This window comes from Coregonus clupeaformis, chromosome 19, assembly GCF_020615455.1.
Source record: "Coregonus clupeaformis isolate EN_2021a chromosome 19, ASM2061545v1, whole genome shotgun sequence".
Taxonomy (NCBI): Eukaryota; Metazoa; Chordata; class Actinopteri; order Salmoniformes; family Salmonidae; genus Coregonus; species Coregonus clupeaformis.
Window position 1 is genome coordinate 2,685,708 of NC_059210.1, and position 19,632 is coordinate 2,705,339.

A 19,632-nucleotide genomic window follows, 5' to 3' on the forward strand; every position below is an offset into this window, starting at 1 on the left:
TGCAGTCCAACAACTCAAGAAATATGAGGAGCAGTAAAGGTCCCTTTTCTCAATTACTGTCTTTTGCAGTGTTGCAGACATGTGTGTAGGCATTTGTTCACACACTGAACACCCCCAGAACTTGAGTTGCCCAATGTTTTAATGTAAAATGTGTTGTAACGTGTATGGTATTCTATTATATTGCATAGATCGCCTTCAACTGTCCATTCTGTATATTATCGTAATCCTCATATTGTATTTTGTGTTTGCCCTAATACAAGTAAAAAGCATGAGCTGACGCACACCCACACATGTTTGTAGAGGTGCTGACTGATGGAGAGAAAACTGTATAAAAATAAAGAAAGTAATGGACTCTATATATGCTCCCAACAATTTAATGGGTAAACAGAACACAAACACATTTGCAAGACAAACACATTGTTATCACCACCCTTTGTTGCAGTGTGTTTATATGAATCTTACAGTACATATTTATATTTTTAACAGGATGCAACTTGCTAGATGATAGGGTAGCAGGTAGCCTAGTGGTTAAGAGCTTTGGGTTAGTAACCGAGAGGGTGCTGGTTCGGATCCCTGAGCCGATTAGGTGAAAAATCTGTCGATGTGCTCTTGAGTGAGGCACTAAACCTGAATTCCTCCTGTATGTTGCTCTGGATAAGAGTGTCTACTACATTGTAAATACACTTATTGTCATCAACAATTGCCCAAGTTAATTACAGATATAGTACTGCAGCTCAACTATTATGCTCCTGAGCAAACATTCCATAACTGCAGGTGGCAGTAAATCGCCATTCTTGGCTTTATACCTGTTCAAACAACACACTCCAGGTGGCAGTATACACCCTTTCAGTTTGTTTGCCAACTCATAGAAGTAGTAGAAGAAGAAAATGGAATAGACGCCATAATTGCACAGATATAAAGTTGTCTCTATATAACTATATGGACTCTGCCTCTGCTCCTCATCTCCTCCCCTTGAGTTTGTTAATTCATTAATATGGGATTGAAGTGAAAGTGAAAATGACCAACACCTGTGATTTCTCCAAGGAACGGAGAAAGGGATGGATGCATTTCATAGAATAAAAAAGGCCTACTGAGGATTTGGAACATATTGGAAGATGTGATGATAAGTCCTGTCATCATATCCCTTATATACTGTGAGAAGAACCTTAGTAATGTGTTTTGATGAGCCATTCTTGTGTTTGATTGGTTAGACTGATCAGTGCTTATTATATGAAAACATGTAAAAAAGAATGATTTTTACAGCACTTGTATTAACTTATGTTAATTGGTGTTCCCTATTGTACGCTTGAGGTCGAGTTCATGGATAATGTCTTTCCTGAGATTCTGGTTGTGAAAGAAGACTGGAAACTGGTTTCCATTCAACCTTTTTATGCAAGTAAAGTACTGTATGTCGGATAAAAAAAGTCACAACAGACCTGATGGAAACAGCACATTTGTTGATAAACTTTCCAAATGTCGACAAAACAAGCCTTTGCTAGACAAGGTGGGATTTTTTTGTGTTGGTAAAATTAATTATGTTAGAAATGGCGGTGGAAACGTTTATGCGTAAATATTGCTATAATAACCATCATATCGAAGTAAACTTGGGAGTCACGGAATTATATGTTGTGCTGAGATTTGTTTTTATTAATGTAGGCTACACTAGCTAGGTTTCCATCCAATTGGCGACAAAGTTTAATGCAAATATTAACAAATCAGCATAAAAACAATATGCACATTTCCCCACCAGATATGTGTTTCCATCAAATTGACTTGTTGCGGATAAAAGGCTGTGCGTGATGACGTAATCAATCAATCAACCAAATGTATTTATAAAACCCTTTTTACATCAGCAGATGTCACAAAGTCCTTAAACCCAGCCTAAAACCCCAAAGAGCAAGCAATGCACATATAGAAGCACGGTGGCTAGGGAAAACTCCCTAGAAAGGCAGGAACCTAGGAAGAAACCTAGAGAGGAACCAGGCTCTGAGGGGTGGCCAGTCCTCTTCTGGCTGGCCAGTCCTCTTCTGGCTGTGCCGGGTGGAGGTTATAAGAGTACATGGCCATTAAGGCTAGAACGTTGTTCAAGATGTTCAAACGTTTGTAGATGACCAGCAGGGTCAAATAATAATCACAGTGGTTATAGAGGGTGCAACAGGTCAGCAACTCAGGAGTAAATGTCAGTTGGCTTTTCATAGCCGAACATTCAGAGGTCGAGACACGAGACAGCAGGTGCGGTAGAGAGAGAGAGAGAGGGTCAAAACAGCAGGTAAAAGATAATAACTTTGGGATTAAATTCCCATGTTCTGAATAGAAAATACAAATTAAATGGGTTTCCATCACATTTTCAACTCAACTGATGGTTTTGTGACAAAACATTTTGCGCTATATAGCGAATGTGCCCACCGACACAAAAAGATCCCACCTTGTCTAGTGTATTTTGTTTTGTCGTCTAAAGTAAAGTCCGCAAAAACACTACAGTAAATACTACAGTATAATACAGTCATGTCCTCAAAAACACTACAGTGAATACTATAGTATAGTAGTCATGTCAGCAAAAACCCTAAAGTGAATAGTATACTACAGTCATGTCTGCAAAAACACTACAGTGAATACCATAGTATACTAGTCATGTCCGCAAAAAATGCTACAGTGAATACTATAGTTTGCTACAGTCATGTCTGCAAAAACACTACATTGAATGCTGCAGTAAAGTCAGCAAAAACACTACAATTAATACCACAGTATACTACAGTCATGTCCGCAACAACACTACAGTGAAAACTATAGTATACTACAGTCATGTCCACAAAAACATTACATTGAATACTATAGTTTACTATAGTCATATCCGCAAAAACACTAGTGAATTTTATTGTTTACTACAGTCATGTCCGCAAAAACACTACAGTGAATAATATAGTTTACTACATTCATGCCCGCAAAAATACTACAGCGAATACTACAGTAAAGTCCATAAAAACACTACTATATTTATATACTATATAAATATAGTAATACTGCAGTATTTAGACCATAGTATACTATAGTATTTGTTCATGTGGGTTAGCTTTTAAACTTTTTTTGTGTTATTCTTGGCAAATTTCTAAATGCATTCTGTGGTTGTATTGTGTTTTTAAATAGTCAAATAAATAAATAAATAAACCATTCAAGGGATACTACAGTGTGGAATATAGTATTCTACAGTATACTACAGAATTCTATAGTAAGTACTACACGATCGAGGTGGAACCTCAGAGGAAATCCCCGGCATGAGCTCCCCATAGTATAGTAGTCATGTCCGCAAAAACACTACAGTGAATACCACAGTAATGTCTGCAAAAACACTACAGTGAATACCACAGTAATGTCTGCAAAAACACTACAGTGAATTCCATAGTATACTAGTCATGTCCACAAAAAACGCTACAGTGAATACTATGGTATACTACAGTCATGTCCGCAAAACTCTACAGTGAATACTATAGTATACTACAGTCATGTCCACAAAAACACTACAGTGAATACTGTAGTATACTACAGTCATGTTCGCAACAATACTACAGTGAATACTATAGTATACTACAGTCATGTCCGCAAAAATACTATAGTGAATACTACAGTAAGGTCCGTAAAAACACTACAATATTTATATAGTATATAAATATCGTATACTACAGTATGTAGACCATAGTACACTATAGTCGTTTTTTAATGTGGGTTAGCTTTAAAACTTTTTTTGTGTTATTCTTTACACATGCATTGTATCCACATTTGTGGTTGTATTGTGTTTTTAAATAGTCAAATAAAATCAATCAATCAATCAAGGGATACTTCAGTGTGGAATATAGTATTCTACAGTATACTACAAAATTCTATAGTAAGCACTACACGATCGAGGTGGAACCTCAGAGGAAATCCCGTGCATGAGCTCCCCAAGGACAGCACGTTCAAATCAAACCAGCATCAACAAAGCTAGCAGCTAGCAGATCGAGGGATACTAAAGTGTGTAGTATAGCATTCTACATAGTATTCTACAACATTCCAAAGTAAGCACTACATGATCAAGGGATAATTCAGTGTGCTGTATAGTATTCTACAGTATAATACAAAAGTCTATAGTAAGCACTACATGATCGAGGGATACTACAGTGTGGAGTATAGGATTCTACAGTATACTACAGTTTACTACAGAATTCTATAGTAAGTACTATAGTATTCTATAGTACATTTTTGTATTGTTTTATGTGGGTACCCCTGACCTAGGCTGACGAAATATATTACTTATAACACATTTTATCAAAGGGTGATATAGGCAATAGCCATGCTGCTTATTCTAAAATACTGTCACCATTTTCATTAGTCTTGTAATATTACTTTATGTGGAATTGGTTTTGACTTTGGTGTAGATATAATCTGCATATGCACAAATTGATACAATTAAATCAAATCAAATCACATTTTATTGGTCACATGCGCCGAATACAACAGGTGCAGACATTACAGTGAAATGCTTACTTACAGCCCTTAACCAACAGTGCATTTATTTTTAACAAAAAAAGTAAAAATAAAACAACAACAAAAAAAGTGTTGAGAAAAAAAGAGCAGAAGTAAAATAAAATAACAGTAAGGAGGCTATATATACAGGGGGGTACCGGTGCAGAGTCAATGTGCGGGGGCACCGGCTAGTTGAGATAGTTGAAGTAATATGTACATGTGGGTAGAGTTAAAGTGACTATGCATAAATAATTAACAGAGTAGCAGCAGCGTAAAAAGGATGGGGTGGGGGGGGGCAGTGCAAATAGTCCAGGTAGCCATGATTAGCTGTTCAGGAGTCTTATGGCTTGGGGGTAGAAGCTGTTGAGAAGTCTTTTGGACCTAGACTTGGCACTTCGGTACCGCTTGCCGTGCGGTAGCAGGGAGAACAGTCTATGACTAGGGTGGCTGGAGTCTTTGACACCGCCTGGTATAGAGGTCCTGGATGGCAGGAAGCTTGGCCCCAGTGATGTACTGGGCCGTACGCACTACCCTCTGTAGTGCCTTGCGGTCGGAGGCCAAGCAGTTGCCATACCAGGCGGTGATGCAACCAGTCAGGATGCTCTCGATGGTGCAGCTGTAGAATTTTTTGAGGATCTGAGGACCCATGCCAAATCGTTTCAGTCTCCTGAGGGGGAATAGGCTTTGTCGTGCCCTCTTCACGACTGTCTTGGTGTGTTTGGAATTAAACCAGTTGGCCTCAGTTATAAGAGGGGCTGTAAATTTTCCTTCAAATCCCTGGGTGAATATTAACTGGTGTGCTTTCCTAAAAATAACTAACAATGATGGTAACTGCTTATACCTCCCGAATCTGGGTCAGACTGAAGCTGTGTCCGAAATGGCACGCTATTCCCTATTTAGTGCACTACTTTTGACCAGGACCCTCATAGGGCTCTAGTCAAAAATAGTGTACTATATAGTGAATAGGGTGCCATTTCAGACAGACCCTGACACACCCATCTGATGTATGTAATACTAGATAGAGTGGAGTGTCATGTGGGATATAGGCCTGTCCCATTCCACCATGGTGACCACATTTTGACATCATAGGCAGCAGCATGTGAGAACCTTTACACACACTGAGCATCATGTGTTTGCGTCATAACTTAATATTTACAGTAAATATTTATTCTGTAAACAGCAATTAGTCGTGGGGTCGTTTTTGAATTGCGGTGGCATTTGCTCCCCTCAGCTTTGCAACCAACACTTAAAATGACAAATAGTTACACATCATACATGTTTTTGTTTATATTGAACTGTTAATTAATGATAAAACATAATGCAAGTCCTCTATACTGCAAAACTTGTTTAAAGTAAAGCAAATTGGCTTGTCCCAGTAGTGATGAGTAGAGTTATGACATGTTCTTGGGATTTAGAGATACTGTATCTAGCTATTATTTTGAATGCTAGAAAGTAAACAAAAGCATTCAATATATTGTATAGATCAATAAAAATAAATTCATTTTCCCAAAAGTTCCATGCCCAAATGCCTTAAAGATTGACCCAGTGAATAACCCATGGTGTCACAAAATAATTGTGTTTTGTATTTTGAGCATTGATTGTTATAGACTGCTAACGTGTACTGGCACACAAAGTAACAAGTCACATGTTTGTTGGCCCTACACTTGTTACCAAGCAGTAAGAAAGTGAGACATGTTTATCAGGCAGGGGTAACAGGCACTTACAGAAAGATCCTAATAATCACAAAACATTCCATCCGTCATTATCACACAGTAGGGAAAGAGGAAAAGATCTTCAGCACATTTGTTTTGATGACGTATTATCATGATGATGAGTCTCAGTGAAACAGCTGGGTGAATATGATATCCACACCTTGCCCTGGCTAGGTGCATGACGCTCATAATCATGACGCACGGCTCTAATGTCACTCCAATGTCACACCTCACCCTCAGACGTACACAGCCACTTCAGCCACATGGCTTCAAATGGTTTAAAAACAAACCACACGGCTCTCATGGAACTCATGTTGCATAATATCCTGACAATGCTCAAATGTAGCTGATGGACACAAATAAATCCCCCTTTTAACCTGTAGATGAGAATTGAAGCTATTAAGGAAAATATGATTTGCCATGTTAGCTAAACATGCCCTTATTTCTCTTTCTACAGATAGAAGAGGCTCTCTGTGTGTCTGCCCTGTTAAAAATGTAATTGTGTATCTCTGTGGCAAAAAATGTCCACATGTTCGTTTGCACAGCTAAAGGGTGTGATAATCCTCACACAGGACGCCCCCGAAAGCCCCTGACAAGCCGTTGCAGCTGTGCTACCCCGACCACAGCCAACAGCTAAAGTTCAAAGTTCAAAGACGCCAAGGCGCTAGCTATCAAGTTACTCGAATTGAGTACAAGCTTATGGTATAGACCACCTATTTCATCATTGTAGTGATTTATTTATGGGAGAGACTTGTCTTTGATGTCTGGTGAAGTTATCTAAATCATAAGGTGAATAACTGCAATTGGTTTGACAGAGACATTACATTTTGTATAGTGTGTGAAGAGAGATCTGCTCGTCCAGATTGGTTGTTGGACTGTGACGCTGTAGGGAATATACAGTACGTGCACTAGGCTGCGTTTTATGTTCTGTCATCCCACTCTATTTGGCAAAATAGTCTGCGTCTTGGAAAACAGCCTTCCATGTTTTCTCAGAAGCATGAGTCGGACAGAGACGAAGAGATTGAATTCAGTTACATTCAGTTAGGTCTATATGGTATATCAAGAAAACCATTTCAACACACCAGAAAGACTAATATACACAGCATTGTCTTGACATGAGAACAGATTCAAACCATCTAAAGCTGATATGTGGTAAGAAATGGACTATGGTTTTCACACTTTCTGTTTTCCCAATCAACCATACATCAACATTGACCCATGATAGTATTGTAATCTTACTATTAGGTATTGTGATGTCACGAGAGGCTGTGTCCTGGAGGGACGTTACATCCCCCTGAGGTGGCTGCAAACCCAGACAGCTATGGCTCCATCTGCTGGTATGGTCGGGAACTCCACCCCTCTATGGCCAATCTTCCCACGCAGCTGAAACAAATCAGGAGCTGATGAGCTGAAGGTTTGTTGAAGGGAAGAGACACGGTCTCCAAGCTGGGCTCTCTGGAGGACAAGAGTGCTGCACGTCCACTTCCATGAGGAATATAAGGATTTGGAGATACTTACCTTTGGGAAATACTCACCTTTGGATATATGCACCTGTGGAAATACGTGTGGGACATTTGGAAGGACGTTTTGCTGGGTTGGCCACTAGCTGCAACGTGGAATACAGTAAGACTGGGGAAAAGTTATTTGAGCGAGGGAGAGTTATGATTTTGGATGTGGAAGAGACATCCCTGAACTGTTAACCCTTAAAGAGCCACCAGAGAACAGAATTGTGTTATACTTTCGTTAGTTTCCCAAGACCTTTAATAAAATCCTTGTTTTGGTTGAACCTGGTCTCCTTGCACTACTTGAGCAATCCCGCTGAAAGCTGTGTAGCCTCTCGTGACATCACAGATGGTGGAGAACACGGGCACGCTCAAGCGTTAATAGTGCATGTCAGAGGAGGATACCGAAGGTTTGATCACCCAGTTTTCCAAGTTGGCCGTAGGCTCCCCGCCGACTGAAATGGAGGACATATTGAAAGCCCTTGTTGCTGGCCAGCACGCCCAGATGCAAGCAAACGTGGCTCTCTTGGAGGAGCAAAAGAAAGCCAACCTTCTGAAGGCAGAGGAATTGCAGTTGCAGAGACAGAGGGTTGTCCAAAATACCCGCCCAATAAAGGCAAGTGACTTTATATCTAAGATGGGAGCTACCGATGACATTGAGGCATACCTGCATGCATTTGAGGCCACGGCCACTAGGGAAGCCTGGCCCAAGCAACAGTGGGTTGGTCTGTTAGCCCCCTTTCTAACCGGGGAATCGCTGAATGCTGTCCGGGGACCTGGGCCCTGACCAGGTTACTGACTATGATGCCCTGAAGTCTGAGATCCTCAGCAGATATGGACTCACAAAGTTTGGTATGGCCCAGCGCTTTCACAGCTGGACCTTCCAACCAGACCAACCTCCTCGGGCGCAGATGCATGAACTTGTCCGAATCGCAAGGAAATGGCTGGATCCGCAGAGGAATACAGCAGCGGCGGTGGTGGAGGCCGTTGTGGTGGATCGTTACCTACGCGCCCTGCCTTATGAGGCAAAACGGTTCATCAGTCAACAGGCCTTGACCACGGCTGATCTGACCGTGGAAGCTGTGGAAAAGTACCAGGCCACAGCGGAGATGCTGAATGCTTCCCGAAAAGACCCCAGGAGTGCGGCCCCACCACAAATGGGAAGAACCCGTCCAAAGGACCCCAAGGTCTCAAACCCAGCCACGTCAGGACTTATCCCGGCTCCAGGGGGAGCCAGAAACCAGGCGGGTCCAAGAAGAGTACACCAGGAGGGGGAAACTCGACAGTGTTACCGGTGTTGGGAGATGGGACATATCTCCTGGCAGTGTGGGGAAACCAGCCGATGAACCTATGCCCACTGCGGAGTCCTCCAGCTCAGCACCCACACACCGTTTTGCCTCGCTCTTGGGAGTCGTAGATGGCGGCCCAGATCGACCCCCCACCTGCCCGGTAACTGTGAATCACCATGATGTGGAGGCCTTACTGGATTCTGGTAGCCGGGCCACCCTGGTGCGTAAGGATTTGGTGGGCCCAACGTGTCTGACCCCGGGAAAAGTCCTCCCAGTTTCCTGTGTCCATGGGGACACCAGAGAATACCCCATTACTGAACTTACAATGACCAGCACACGGGGAACCATACACACGACGGCGGGGGTGGTTGATTCCCTCCCCGTCCCTGTCCTAATTGGACGAGACTGCCCAGCCTTTTACCCACTCTGGAGAGAGTCTCAGGAGAGGATAACCCGAGTACCTCGGAAACGGAGAGGCAAGACTCATCCTGGGAAGGCTCCGGTGCAATCCTCCGAGTTACTCACTCCCGCCCGGGCTCTGATAGGGATGGCAGGTGCCCAGACCGACACAGAGACGGAGCTACAGAATCTGGACAAAGAACTGTCTGGTCTGAAGGGGACCGCTGAGAGGTATCGTTTGTTAAAGCAACAGTTAGACATGAAGACAGAAGAGTTAGATATCCTCCAGGCTAAACTCCAACAGAGCTCCTTCCCTAAGCAACAGGAGGAGCTGGAGAGGCTGCGCAGGACCATCGAGGAGTGTGAGGAGACCCTGCGCAGGAGTAAGGAGGTCCAGAAGAAGGCAGAGGAGAAGTACAAGGTGTTGGAGAACAAGATGAAGAATGCGGAGGCAGAGAGAGAGAAGGAACTGAAAGCTGCTCAACAGAAGCTAAACTCTGCTAAAACCAAGGCTGATGCGTTCAGTAAGAAACTCAAGGAGAGACAACAGGAGGCTGAGTCCCTGGTCCTAGAGTTGGAGGAGTTGAAGAGAGAGCAGTCTGGCAAGCACCACGGCAATGCGGACGCCCTCTCCCGGCGTGATGCCTTCTTCGCTGCCTTTACCCGACGAGGACGTCGGTCCCGAGGAGGGGGATGTGTGATGTCACGAGAGGCTGTGTCCTGGAGGGACGTTACATCCCCCTGAGGTGGCTGCAAACCCAGACAGCTATGGCTCCATCTGCTGGTATGGTCGGGAACTCCACCCCTCTATGGCCAATCTTCCCACGCAGCTGAAACAAATCAGGAGCTGATGAGCTGAAGGTTTGTTGAAGGGAAGAGACACGGTCTCCAAGCTGGGCTCTCTGGAGGACAAGAGTGCTGCACGTCCACTTCCATGAGGAATATAAGGATTTGGAGATACTTACCTTTGGGAAATACTCACCTTTGGATATATGCACCTGTGGAAATACGTGTGGGACATTTGGAAGGACGTTTTGCTGGGTTGGCCACTAGCTGCAACGTGGAATACAGTAAGACTGGGGAAAAGTTATTTGAGCGAGGGAGAGTTATGATTTTGGATGTGGAAGAGACATCCCTGAACTGTTAACCCTTAAAGAGCCACCAGAGAACAGAATTGTGTTATACTTTCGTTAGTTTCCCAAGACCTTTAATAAAATCCTTGTTTTGGTTGAACCTGGTCTCCTTGCACTACTTGAGCAATCCCGCTGAAAGCTGTGTAGCCTCTCGTGACATCACAGTATACACCACTTTCATAACTTCTGCCATGTTTAAACATACCACTCTGTATATTTACCATTGTATGAGCCCTATACAGTATCTAATGAATCTACCAGTAATGCACCAGAGAACAGGAAATAGATGTGTCATCACAAAGCCCTAACAAGCCTAGATGAGAGCGAATGACCACTGGATTATTGAAAGCGAATACGTCTGCTAAAAATACAACCACACTCACTAGTGCTTGACAGCCTCCAGTTGTGCAATGCAGAGTTCACCTCCTAAAGGTCACTGGTGTGATGGATGGAGTACCACAGTAAGAATAAGGCATGAGATGTCTTCATCACAGAAACGGACGGGCCATAGGGCAGTTCGAGCAAATGCCCGGTGGGCCAGTCCATATTTAGGCCAGTGGGCTTTTTTGTAAAAAAAAAAATGGCACTGTTAAGAAATGTTATTATCATTTTGGTGCAGAATGATCATCATTTGACTAATGGGCTGCTGTCCCATTTCATGTACACCGACCCAAAATAGTTTAGTGGACTGGCCCATTTGACCCTGGTGGGCCAGTGCGTCAGAAATGCCTGGGCCGATTTATGGTCCTAGTTCGCCCCTGCTTCATCACAACAGTTCTACATACAGTATGAGTCACATTGTGGGAAATGTCCAGATGATTTTATAATGTGTCTCAAGGGTACTATCAATATGCATGTGGTCAATTATAGTCTGTTAGGTTTTATTTTTGCTTTATTTGTTGAAAGATTGCAGGAAATGACCGTTTTTTCTTCTACTACTATTATCAGAAAAGAGATTCATAGACATAATAGTTTTTGTTAACCATATTTATTTATTAAATAACAGAGTAATAACATACTGTACATTGATATTATGAATCTGGAGGCATCTGGTACAAAATAAATCTAATTTAGACTGTTTTAAAATCTGTTTAATGTACACCAAATACAATAATGCAATAAAAGTTATTAACAATAATCCATCTAAGCAATGGTCCACAGCCTTGTAACTGGGTATGTTATTTAAACGCAAGGTTTTGAACTATTTTGTGTTCAAATAACATACATGCTGTCAAGATGCAACAATAGTATGGCCAATGTGTAGAAAAGGCACGTAACATTCTATTAGATAAATAATATTATTGTGTGCTCTATTGAACTGAAAAAGGGTCTGCCTTGAACTAGGTGACGCTCATAAGAGTATAGCTAATTAAAGGATAACACACTCGCCTGTTAATATAATTTTAATAAGAATATTCTAAAAAATATAAATATATACAGTATTTCTTGATCGAATTTGGATAGAACAATGCATATACTGACTTTAACGTCTTTATTTTGGGTCAACGTTTACATTATACTCTGCAGTACGCTACACACCCATCATTGTATACATTTGACATCTACATTTGCGAGTTCATGTACTCTCAGATGAGGCATAATGAAAAATAATGAAACTTAATTGTGGATCACTTTTTATCACAGGTCTCAACCTGTTCTATTGTTTCCTTTCATCCCTGACAAACCAGCCACATCACAGATAACAAGTAAAGACCGAAACAGGCCAGAAAGTCATAATGGTAAGCAGCAAAAAAGAACACCACAAACAGGACGGTGTATAACAGTGCTTTTGAGAGATTATGCCAAGAAAATGTTTCTCTCCACCACATGACATTGCTCCTGGTGCTATCCTGCCCTCCCTCCACAAGGGGCAATTTACTTGTAGAACGATGCTCCACAGTCTCTGTGTCTGGCTGATCATCCTGGTTGCTTGCCTCATCCACAGACTCACTGATGGATGGCATGGACGGCCTGCTGCCTCTTCTACTTATCGAGGGCCGTTTCCCAAGACTCAAGTCCTTGTTTCGTTGCTTCTGTGCAGCTCTCAGACTCTGCATGTACAGCTCCATCTCATCATCTGACAGGGACTCTGTGGATGCGTTGTCCTCCTCGCCCCCACCTTCACCCTCTTTCTCACTGGCAGGTTCATCTGTTTGAATGTAGGACTCCCCGTCTCCTTTGATGGAATCCATTTCCTCTCCTCCAAGATGCTTGGTGTCCGGCATTACGTAATTGATAGCTTCATTGTAGCAAAGAATTGACACTTCATCCGTCTTGAATGTATTTTCTTCTGGGCCTGATCTTTCTGTGACATTTACATTTCTGCTCTCACCCCCTTTACCCTTACCCTCACAAGTATTGCCCATTGGCATGCATAACTCATCTACCAATTCATTTTGATCATCTAGTAATTCTATGTCTACTTTGTCTTTCTCTGCTTCCTCCTCCTTCTCTTCCTCTACCATCTCCTCCTTCTCCCACTCTATCCATTTCACATCCTCCTCCTCTAATTCCTCCAGCTCTTCTTCAACAACCATCTCATCCTCCATTTCTTTCTCTATTTCCTCCTCTCCTTTCACCATCTCCTTCTCTTCCTCCACCCTTCCTTTTATCTTTTCCCATAACATAATTTCTTCTTTGTCCTTATCCACCTCTTTTACTACCAACTCCTCCTTGGTCACCTCCTTTCCCACTTCCTCCTCTGTTTCCTCCTCCTCCCCTATCTTCTCCAATTCATTTCCCCCAGCCATCATCTCCTCTTCCTCCTCTGTTTCCTCCACCTCCCCTATCTCTTCCAATTCCTTTTCCCCAGCCATCATCTTCTCCTCTCCCACAACTACCTTCTCTTCTTCCCATTCACCCTCCTCCACATATTTCCCTATCATCTCCTCCTCTTCCTCTTCCACAGTCCCCTCCCAGTCTTTTTCTAATATATTATTCTTTAGCAATGGTTGTCCATCACTAGCATCGTTCTCATTCTCTGAAGGAACTAAATCCTCCTTATTTTTCTTAATTACCGGTTCATCTTCCTTATGAATATCTTCTTCTTTGGACTTTGGGACCTTGTCAGTGTATTTATCATAATCATCCCTCACATAGGTTGTCATCTCTCCATCTCCCTCACTATAATCCTCATTGTCAATAGAATGCCTGTTTTCTTCATTACATAAGGTGTTTGACACTTCAAATGATAGTTCATCCTTCACTTGATCTGTTTGTTTTCTCATCATCAACTTCTCCAATGATGTCCATTCCTTAATGACAATGGGAGCATCTTTTAACATTGTCCCACTGGTTTCTTCCTTCAGTGTGTCCGTACAGGTCACAGCAAAGATGTGGTGCTCAGTGGTGATCTTTTCCTTCAACTCTGTTGTTGAGCTGAACACCTTTAGGTCAGCACGCACAGTCTCTAGCATGGCTATAGGCATGTCTGCTAATTCTGTGAATGTGCATGTTGACCATTTATCAGTGTTGGCTGAGGAAGGGTTCTCCATTTCCTCTGATTCATCAGGTCTCTCATATCCACCACTGGCCCCCTGCAGAGTCATCTCAGCAGAGACATGTTTTGACCCCATTTCAGTTTGTGACTGTAAGAGACTGCCTTGTGTTGTGTCTATCAGAGTTTGTGTTGGGTCTGGTGGAGTTTGTGAAAGTGTTGTGTCTGGTGGAGTTTGTGAAAGTGTTGTGTTTGGTAATGGGGTTTGTGTCTGGAAAAACGTGTTGTCCTGGTGGATGTGGGACTGGGGAGGCCCCTGGAGGCCTGAGTTCTCATTGGGGATTAGTGCCCTGAGAGCAGCAGCAGTGTTCAGGGCAGTGTGAGTCCTGGGTAAACCTCCTGCCTCTTCTGACAGAGGTTCAGGTTCAGACTCTTTTTCTGCACTTAATTCAGAGATGAAATGTTCTAGGTTTGATTCAAAAGATTGCTGTTGATCTACAGGCTTTTCTTCAGGTGTCCCCTGGGTATCAACTGAAACACAGGAGTGAGTTTCTACGTAACTCTGGGCTGTACAGGCTGTTGAATCCCTTTCATGCAATCTCCTCCTTATTCGATTCCCGCTATCAGTTGAGCTCTGGCTCTCACTTGCCACTCTACCAAATACCTGACAGTATAGTGGGGCCACAACATTTCCAAACGTAAAGCTATTGGTCTGGCTGCCTGGGACTGAGCCTGCTGTGCTGTTCTCCAACTTGACAGTGTTATCTGAATGTGTTCCTTCTGTGCTGATGACAGATCCACTCTTCTTCGTTTCTATCTGCATCAGAGCACTTCCCTCCACTTTGGAAACAGACGTATCACCATTTTGGCTCAGAGCAGCGGCTTGAGCAGTTAAATCTGACTTGTTGCTGGGGATCGGTGCTGACTGTTCCCCTCCCAGCTCGGATGGGGCTGAGCTGACCATTGAGTCTATGTTCTCAGATTTCACTGACTCCTCCAAAGACGTGCTGTCCTTGAGACCAGGAGACAATTTGTTGCACGTAGCCAGAGAATCTGAAGTCGCCTGCAGCCCAAACCTTTTCCCGCGCTGTGGTGGCAGTGGTTGTACCTCAGGCCCATTTGAAGGGTTTTCCTGTGGGAATGTGCTTTCCTGTGGGGACTGTGATGGTTCCACGGCTCCTTTTTCTTTCTCTTGGGTCTCATCCTCTCTCTGGGTGAAGTAGTCCTGCACCTTCGCCAATCGTGTCTCGTTTTGTCGGTTTCTCCGGCTGGAGTTCCAGCTGCTCTCAATCTGTCAAACAGCAAGAAGGATAGATTCAGTTTAGCTTTCTCACACAATGCCTCTTCAATGGTTAGGCTAGTTTGGGGATGATGACATTTAGATTGGCATGTTCCGGTTAAATATTGCTCATGACCAAGCCAAAATATATTTATATACATTTGATATTGGCAGCCCAAACCAAATCTCAGATGAGCACTGGCCTCTGGCCAGTAACATTTCAATGTTTCAGTTTGTAATGTAACCATTGCAATGTGTTGCTTAGTCACTCGTGTGACCATATAAGACCTCTCTAAGCTCCTGTCATGGAATATGTATAAATACTTGGCATTTGACGCCTTCAGGAGGAAACATTATATGTCCTCAAGTGTCATAAAGATGCAACTAGTACAGTATGTTAAAGTAATGACTACCAGGGCTCGGACATCAGTGATCACATGACATATTGAGAAAGAGCAACAGGGTTCACAGTCTCTCGTTTCTGAGGCCACCCCAAACTGTTTAAAGATGCACTATGCAGAAATCGCTCCGCCATTTCCTGGTTGCTAAAATACTAATAGTTCGCCTAATTTCAGTTTATGTGACAAAACAAGCAAGTTTAGTGTAGAGAATCATTGTACCATCTAAACCGCTGTGAAATATATTTTCCATAACCAAAAATATTGTATTTTCAGCTGTTTGAAGCTGATGTACAAAACTGAAAGTAAAAGACGAAAAAAACGAAACTTAGGCATAGAAATAGCGCACATAGAACAGGTCTACTGCATCTTATACTTGCTTTCAAAGAGAATGACAGATCTATAACACACATTTCTATGTGAATTTGGTGGGTCGCTCAAAAAGGTACATTTGGCAGCTTTAAGCCTAACCATGGCATTTTACCATGCCATGTAGATTACATAAAAACTTAATTAAACCTTGCATTAATCATCATTGAAGGCCACAATAACAAGTAAATCACCATTTTAATTATATTTTTTATTTAACCTTTATTTTAATAAGGAGTCCCATTAAGAACCCTGTCTCCTTTTCAAATGAGCCCTGCAAAAGCTCATTTGAAAAAGTTACATAAAAGTTATGTCAAGCTACAGTGAGGGAAAAAAGTATTTGATCCCCTGCTGATTTTGTACGTTTGCCCACTGACAAAGAAATGATCAGTCTATAATTTTAATGGTAGGTTTATTTTAACAGTGAGAGACAGAATAAAAACAAAACAATCCAGAAAAACGCATGTCAAAAATGTTATAAATTGATTTGCATTTTAATGAGGGAAATAAGTATTTGACCCCCTCTCAATCAGAAAGATTTCTGGCTCCCAGGTGTCTTTTATACAGGTAACGAGCTGAGATTAGGAGCACACTCTTAATGAGAGTGCTCCTAATCTCAGCTTGTTACCTGCATAAAAGACACATGTCCACAGAAGCAATCAATCAATCAGATTCCAAACTCTCCACCATGGCCAAGACCAAAGAGCTCTCCAAGGATGTCAGGGACAAGATTGTAGACCTACAAAAGGCTGGAATGGGCTACAAGACCATCGCCAAGCAGCTTGGTGAGAAGGTGACAACAGTTGGAGCGATTATTCGCAAATGGAAGAAACACAAAAGAACTGTCAATCTCCCTCTGCCTGGGGCTCCATGCAAGATCTCACCTCGTGGAGTTGCAATGATCATGAGAACGGTGAGGAATCAGCCCAGAACTACACGGGAGGATCTTGTCAATGATCTCAAGGCAGCTGGGACCATAGTCACCAAGAAAACAATTGGTAACACACTACGCCGTGAAGGACTGAAATCCTGCTCAAGAAAGCACATATACATGCCCGTCCAAAGTTTGCCAATGAACATCTGAATGATTCAGAGGAGAACTGGGTGAAAGTGTTGTGGTCAGATGAGACCAAAATCGAGCTCTTTAGCATCAACTAAACTCGCCGTGTTTGGAGGAGGAGGAATGCTGCCTATGACCCCAAGAACAACATCCCCACCGTCAAACATGGAGGTGGAAACATTATGCTTTGGGGGTGTTTTTCTGCTAAGGTGACAGGACAACTTCACCGCATCAAAGGGACGATGAACGGGGCCATGTACCGTCAAATCTTGGGTGAGAACCTCCTTCCCTCAGCCAGGGCATTGAAAATGGGTTGTGGGTGGGTATTCCAGCATGACAATGACCCAAAACACACGGCCAAGGCAACAAAGGAATGAATCAAGAAGAAGCACATTAAGGTCCTGGAGTGGCCTAGTCAGTCTCCAGACCTTAATCCCATAGAAAATCTGTGGAGGGAGCTGAAGGTTCGAGTTGCCAAACGTCAGCCTCGAAACCTTAATGACTTGGAGAAGATCTGCAAAGAGGAGTGGGACAAAATCCCTCCTGAGATGTGTGCAAACCTGGTGGCCAACTACAAGAAATGACTGACCTCTGTGATTGCCAACAAGGGTTTTGCCACCAAGTACTAAGTCATGTTTTGCAGAGGAGTCAAATACTTATTTCCCTCATTAAAATGCAAATCAATTAATAAAAATTTGTTTTTCTTGATTTTTGTTTTGTTATTCTGTCTCTCACTGTTCAAATCAACCTACCATTAAAATTATAGACAGATCATTTCTTTGTCAGTGGGCAAAATTACAAAATCAGCAGGGGATCAAATAATTTTTTCCTTCACTGTATGTATCACAAAAGCTTATGTTGTAAGAAAACCCTGGATACATAACTCATCTGTAAAAGTTCTGAAATCCAAATGCCACAGGTGTTACTCACCAGTAATTTCTGATGATCATCTTGGAGTGCTCCTGACTGAGACTCAGAGGTGTTTACACTAGTCATCTCTCCTCCATGTTTGTTTACATCTAGAGAGGAAAAATAATAATTGACATTAGTCACTGATTTTATGTTATTGATTATAGTGTACGTCTGAGTCATGTCACTTTTTAATGATTTAATACAATGAATGATTACCTGAAGATTCACAACTGGTTGATGACCAGTTTTCGTCACAGGGAAACTCATGACTGTAAATAAATTAAAAGAAAGCTTGGGGAAAAAGACCCAACAACAATTGTCCAACATTTACTGTAATATCATAATTTTACAATAAACTGCATGTTGGTTTATTTTTAGGAAGCAATAATATCTATATATATGTAAAACTGTGTATTTTGAGGTGAGGCATTATCAATGTGAAAGCATCATAACTTTCACACGACTGGACCACTGGACTGGACCACACATTTTCAAAAAAGTACTAGCATTCAATCATTCCATCAATCTACACACACTCAATACAAGCCTGTCTTGATTTATCTGATCATCCTCACATGTTGGCTTTCAGGATGCTTTTCCTACGCCCGTTTTTGTATTTTTGTGGTTTATCTTTCAGCTCTTTGACTTTCTGATGACAAAACATCACATAGTTCCGGTCACTATTGTTGTCCCAGAAAGTCCCAACAGGGGTCTCGTACCGGAGACAGAAGTCCACTCTGGCCCCCTTTTCCCCGAATGGGGGCACCAGGGTGAGCTTGAATGAGAAGCAGTCAGTGTCTCCATCGCTGGACCCTGGTATATACTCTGCCAGCAGGTCAAAGTGCGTGGCCCAGGCATCCAGAGAGGTGCGGATGTACACCATCTTATCAAATGAGACATTGAGAACGCGGACCACCCCCCTCAGTATCGTAGTCCCGTGGAGTAACTCAATGCTCGCCAGCACTAGCTTCTGCTCATGAACCCTCAGGACCATTGCTTCTTCGGACGGTGGAGGAGTGTATAAGGAGGACAAGTAATATTCCTCTACCTCTTTCACTCCCTCAAGCGCGTCGAAATTCAGTGGGATGGTTATGTCCCACGAGTCAAACTCTTTCACGTTCACCAGGTTTTGGCCAAGGGCGTCCGCAAAGGACACCCTCCTGGAGCTTGACGGTGTCAGCTCGAGCTCACAGTCCTTTAAGTCATTGGCGCTCCTTCTCCGTGGGAGAGGGGAGGACCTGGGCCTGATGCCACCGATCACCTCCGCGTCGTTTGCCTCATCCCCGTCCCAGGTGATGAGCCCTGGGACACCCAGGAGGCTGCTGACCCCAGTGGGTCTTGGTTCAACCGCAGCAGACTCCATTGGGCTGTCTAGTGACAGAGTGAAGGGGAAACGCAGAGCCGAGTTCTCTGCTTCTCTCTGGCAACTGACATTCAACATGTTGTGACTAAACAGATGGAGTCGAGTTACAGATGACATTGTAGCGAGGGCCAGCACTATAAATAGGTCAGAAGGGACTTCAACTATGCAGTGTGGCCTCAGGAGAACACTGAGAAATTCCTCTCAATGGCTCTTCTTTGAGACACTGCTTCACAACAATGATATAAATAGTCAAACATTTGAGTTATAGGCTGACCTTAAGTAA

At 42.8% G+C, this 19,632-nt stretch overlaps 1 protein-coding gene across 1 annotated transcript; it reads right to left on the minus strand.

Moving 5' to 3' along the window:
* Nucleotides 1-11,518: 11,518 nt before the first annotated feature.
* ppp1r3ab (protein phosphatase 1, regulatory subunit 3Ab) lies at nt 11,519-19,391 on the minus strand. The gene is made up of 4 exons (XM_041837063.1): nt 18,562-19,391; nt 18,203-18,255; nt 18,005-18,093; nt 11,519-15,259 (listed from the first exon to the last, which is right to left on the minus strand). The coding sequence occupies exons 1-4, from the start codon at nt 19,347-19,349 to the stop codon at nt 12,203-12,205; spliced, it is 3,987 nt and encodes a 1,328-aa protein (XP_041692997.1). The 5' UTR covers nt 19,350-19,391; the 3' UTR covers nt 11,519-12,202.
* Nucleotides 19,392-19,632: the final 241 nt, after the last annotated feature.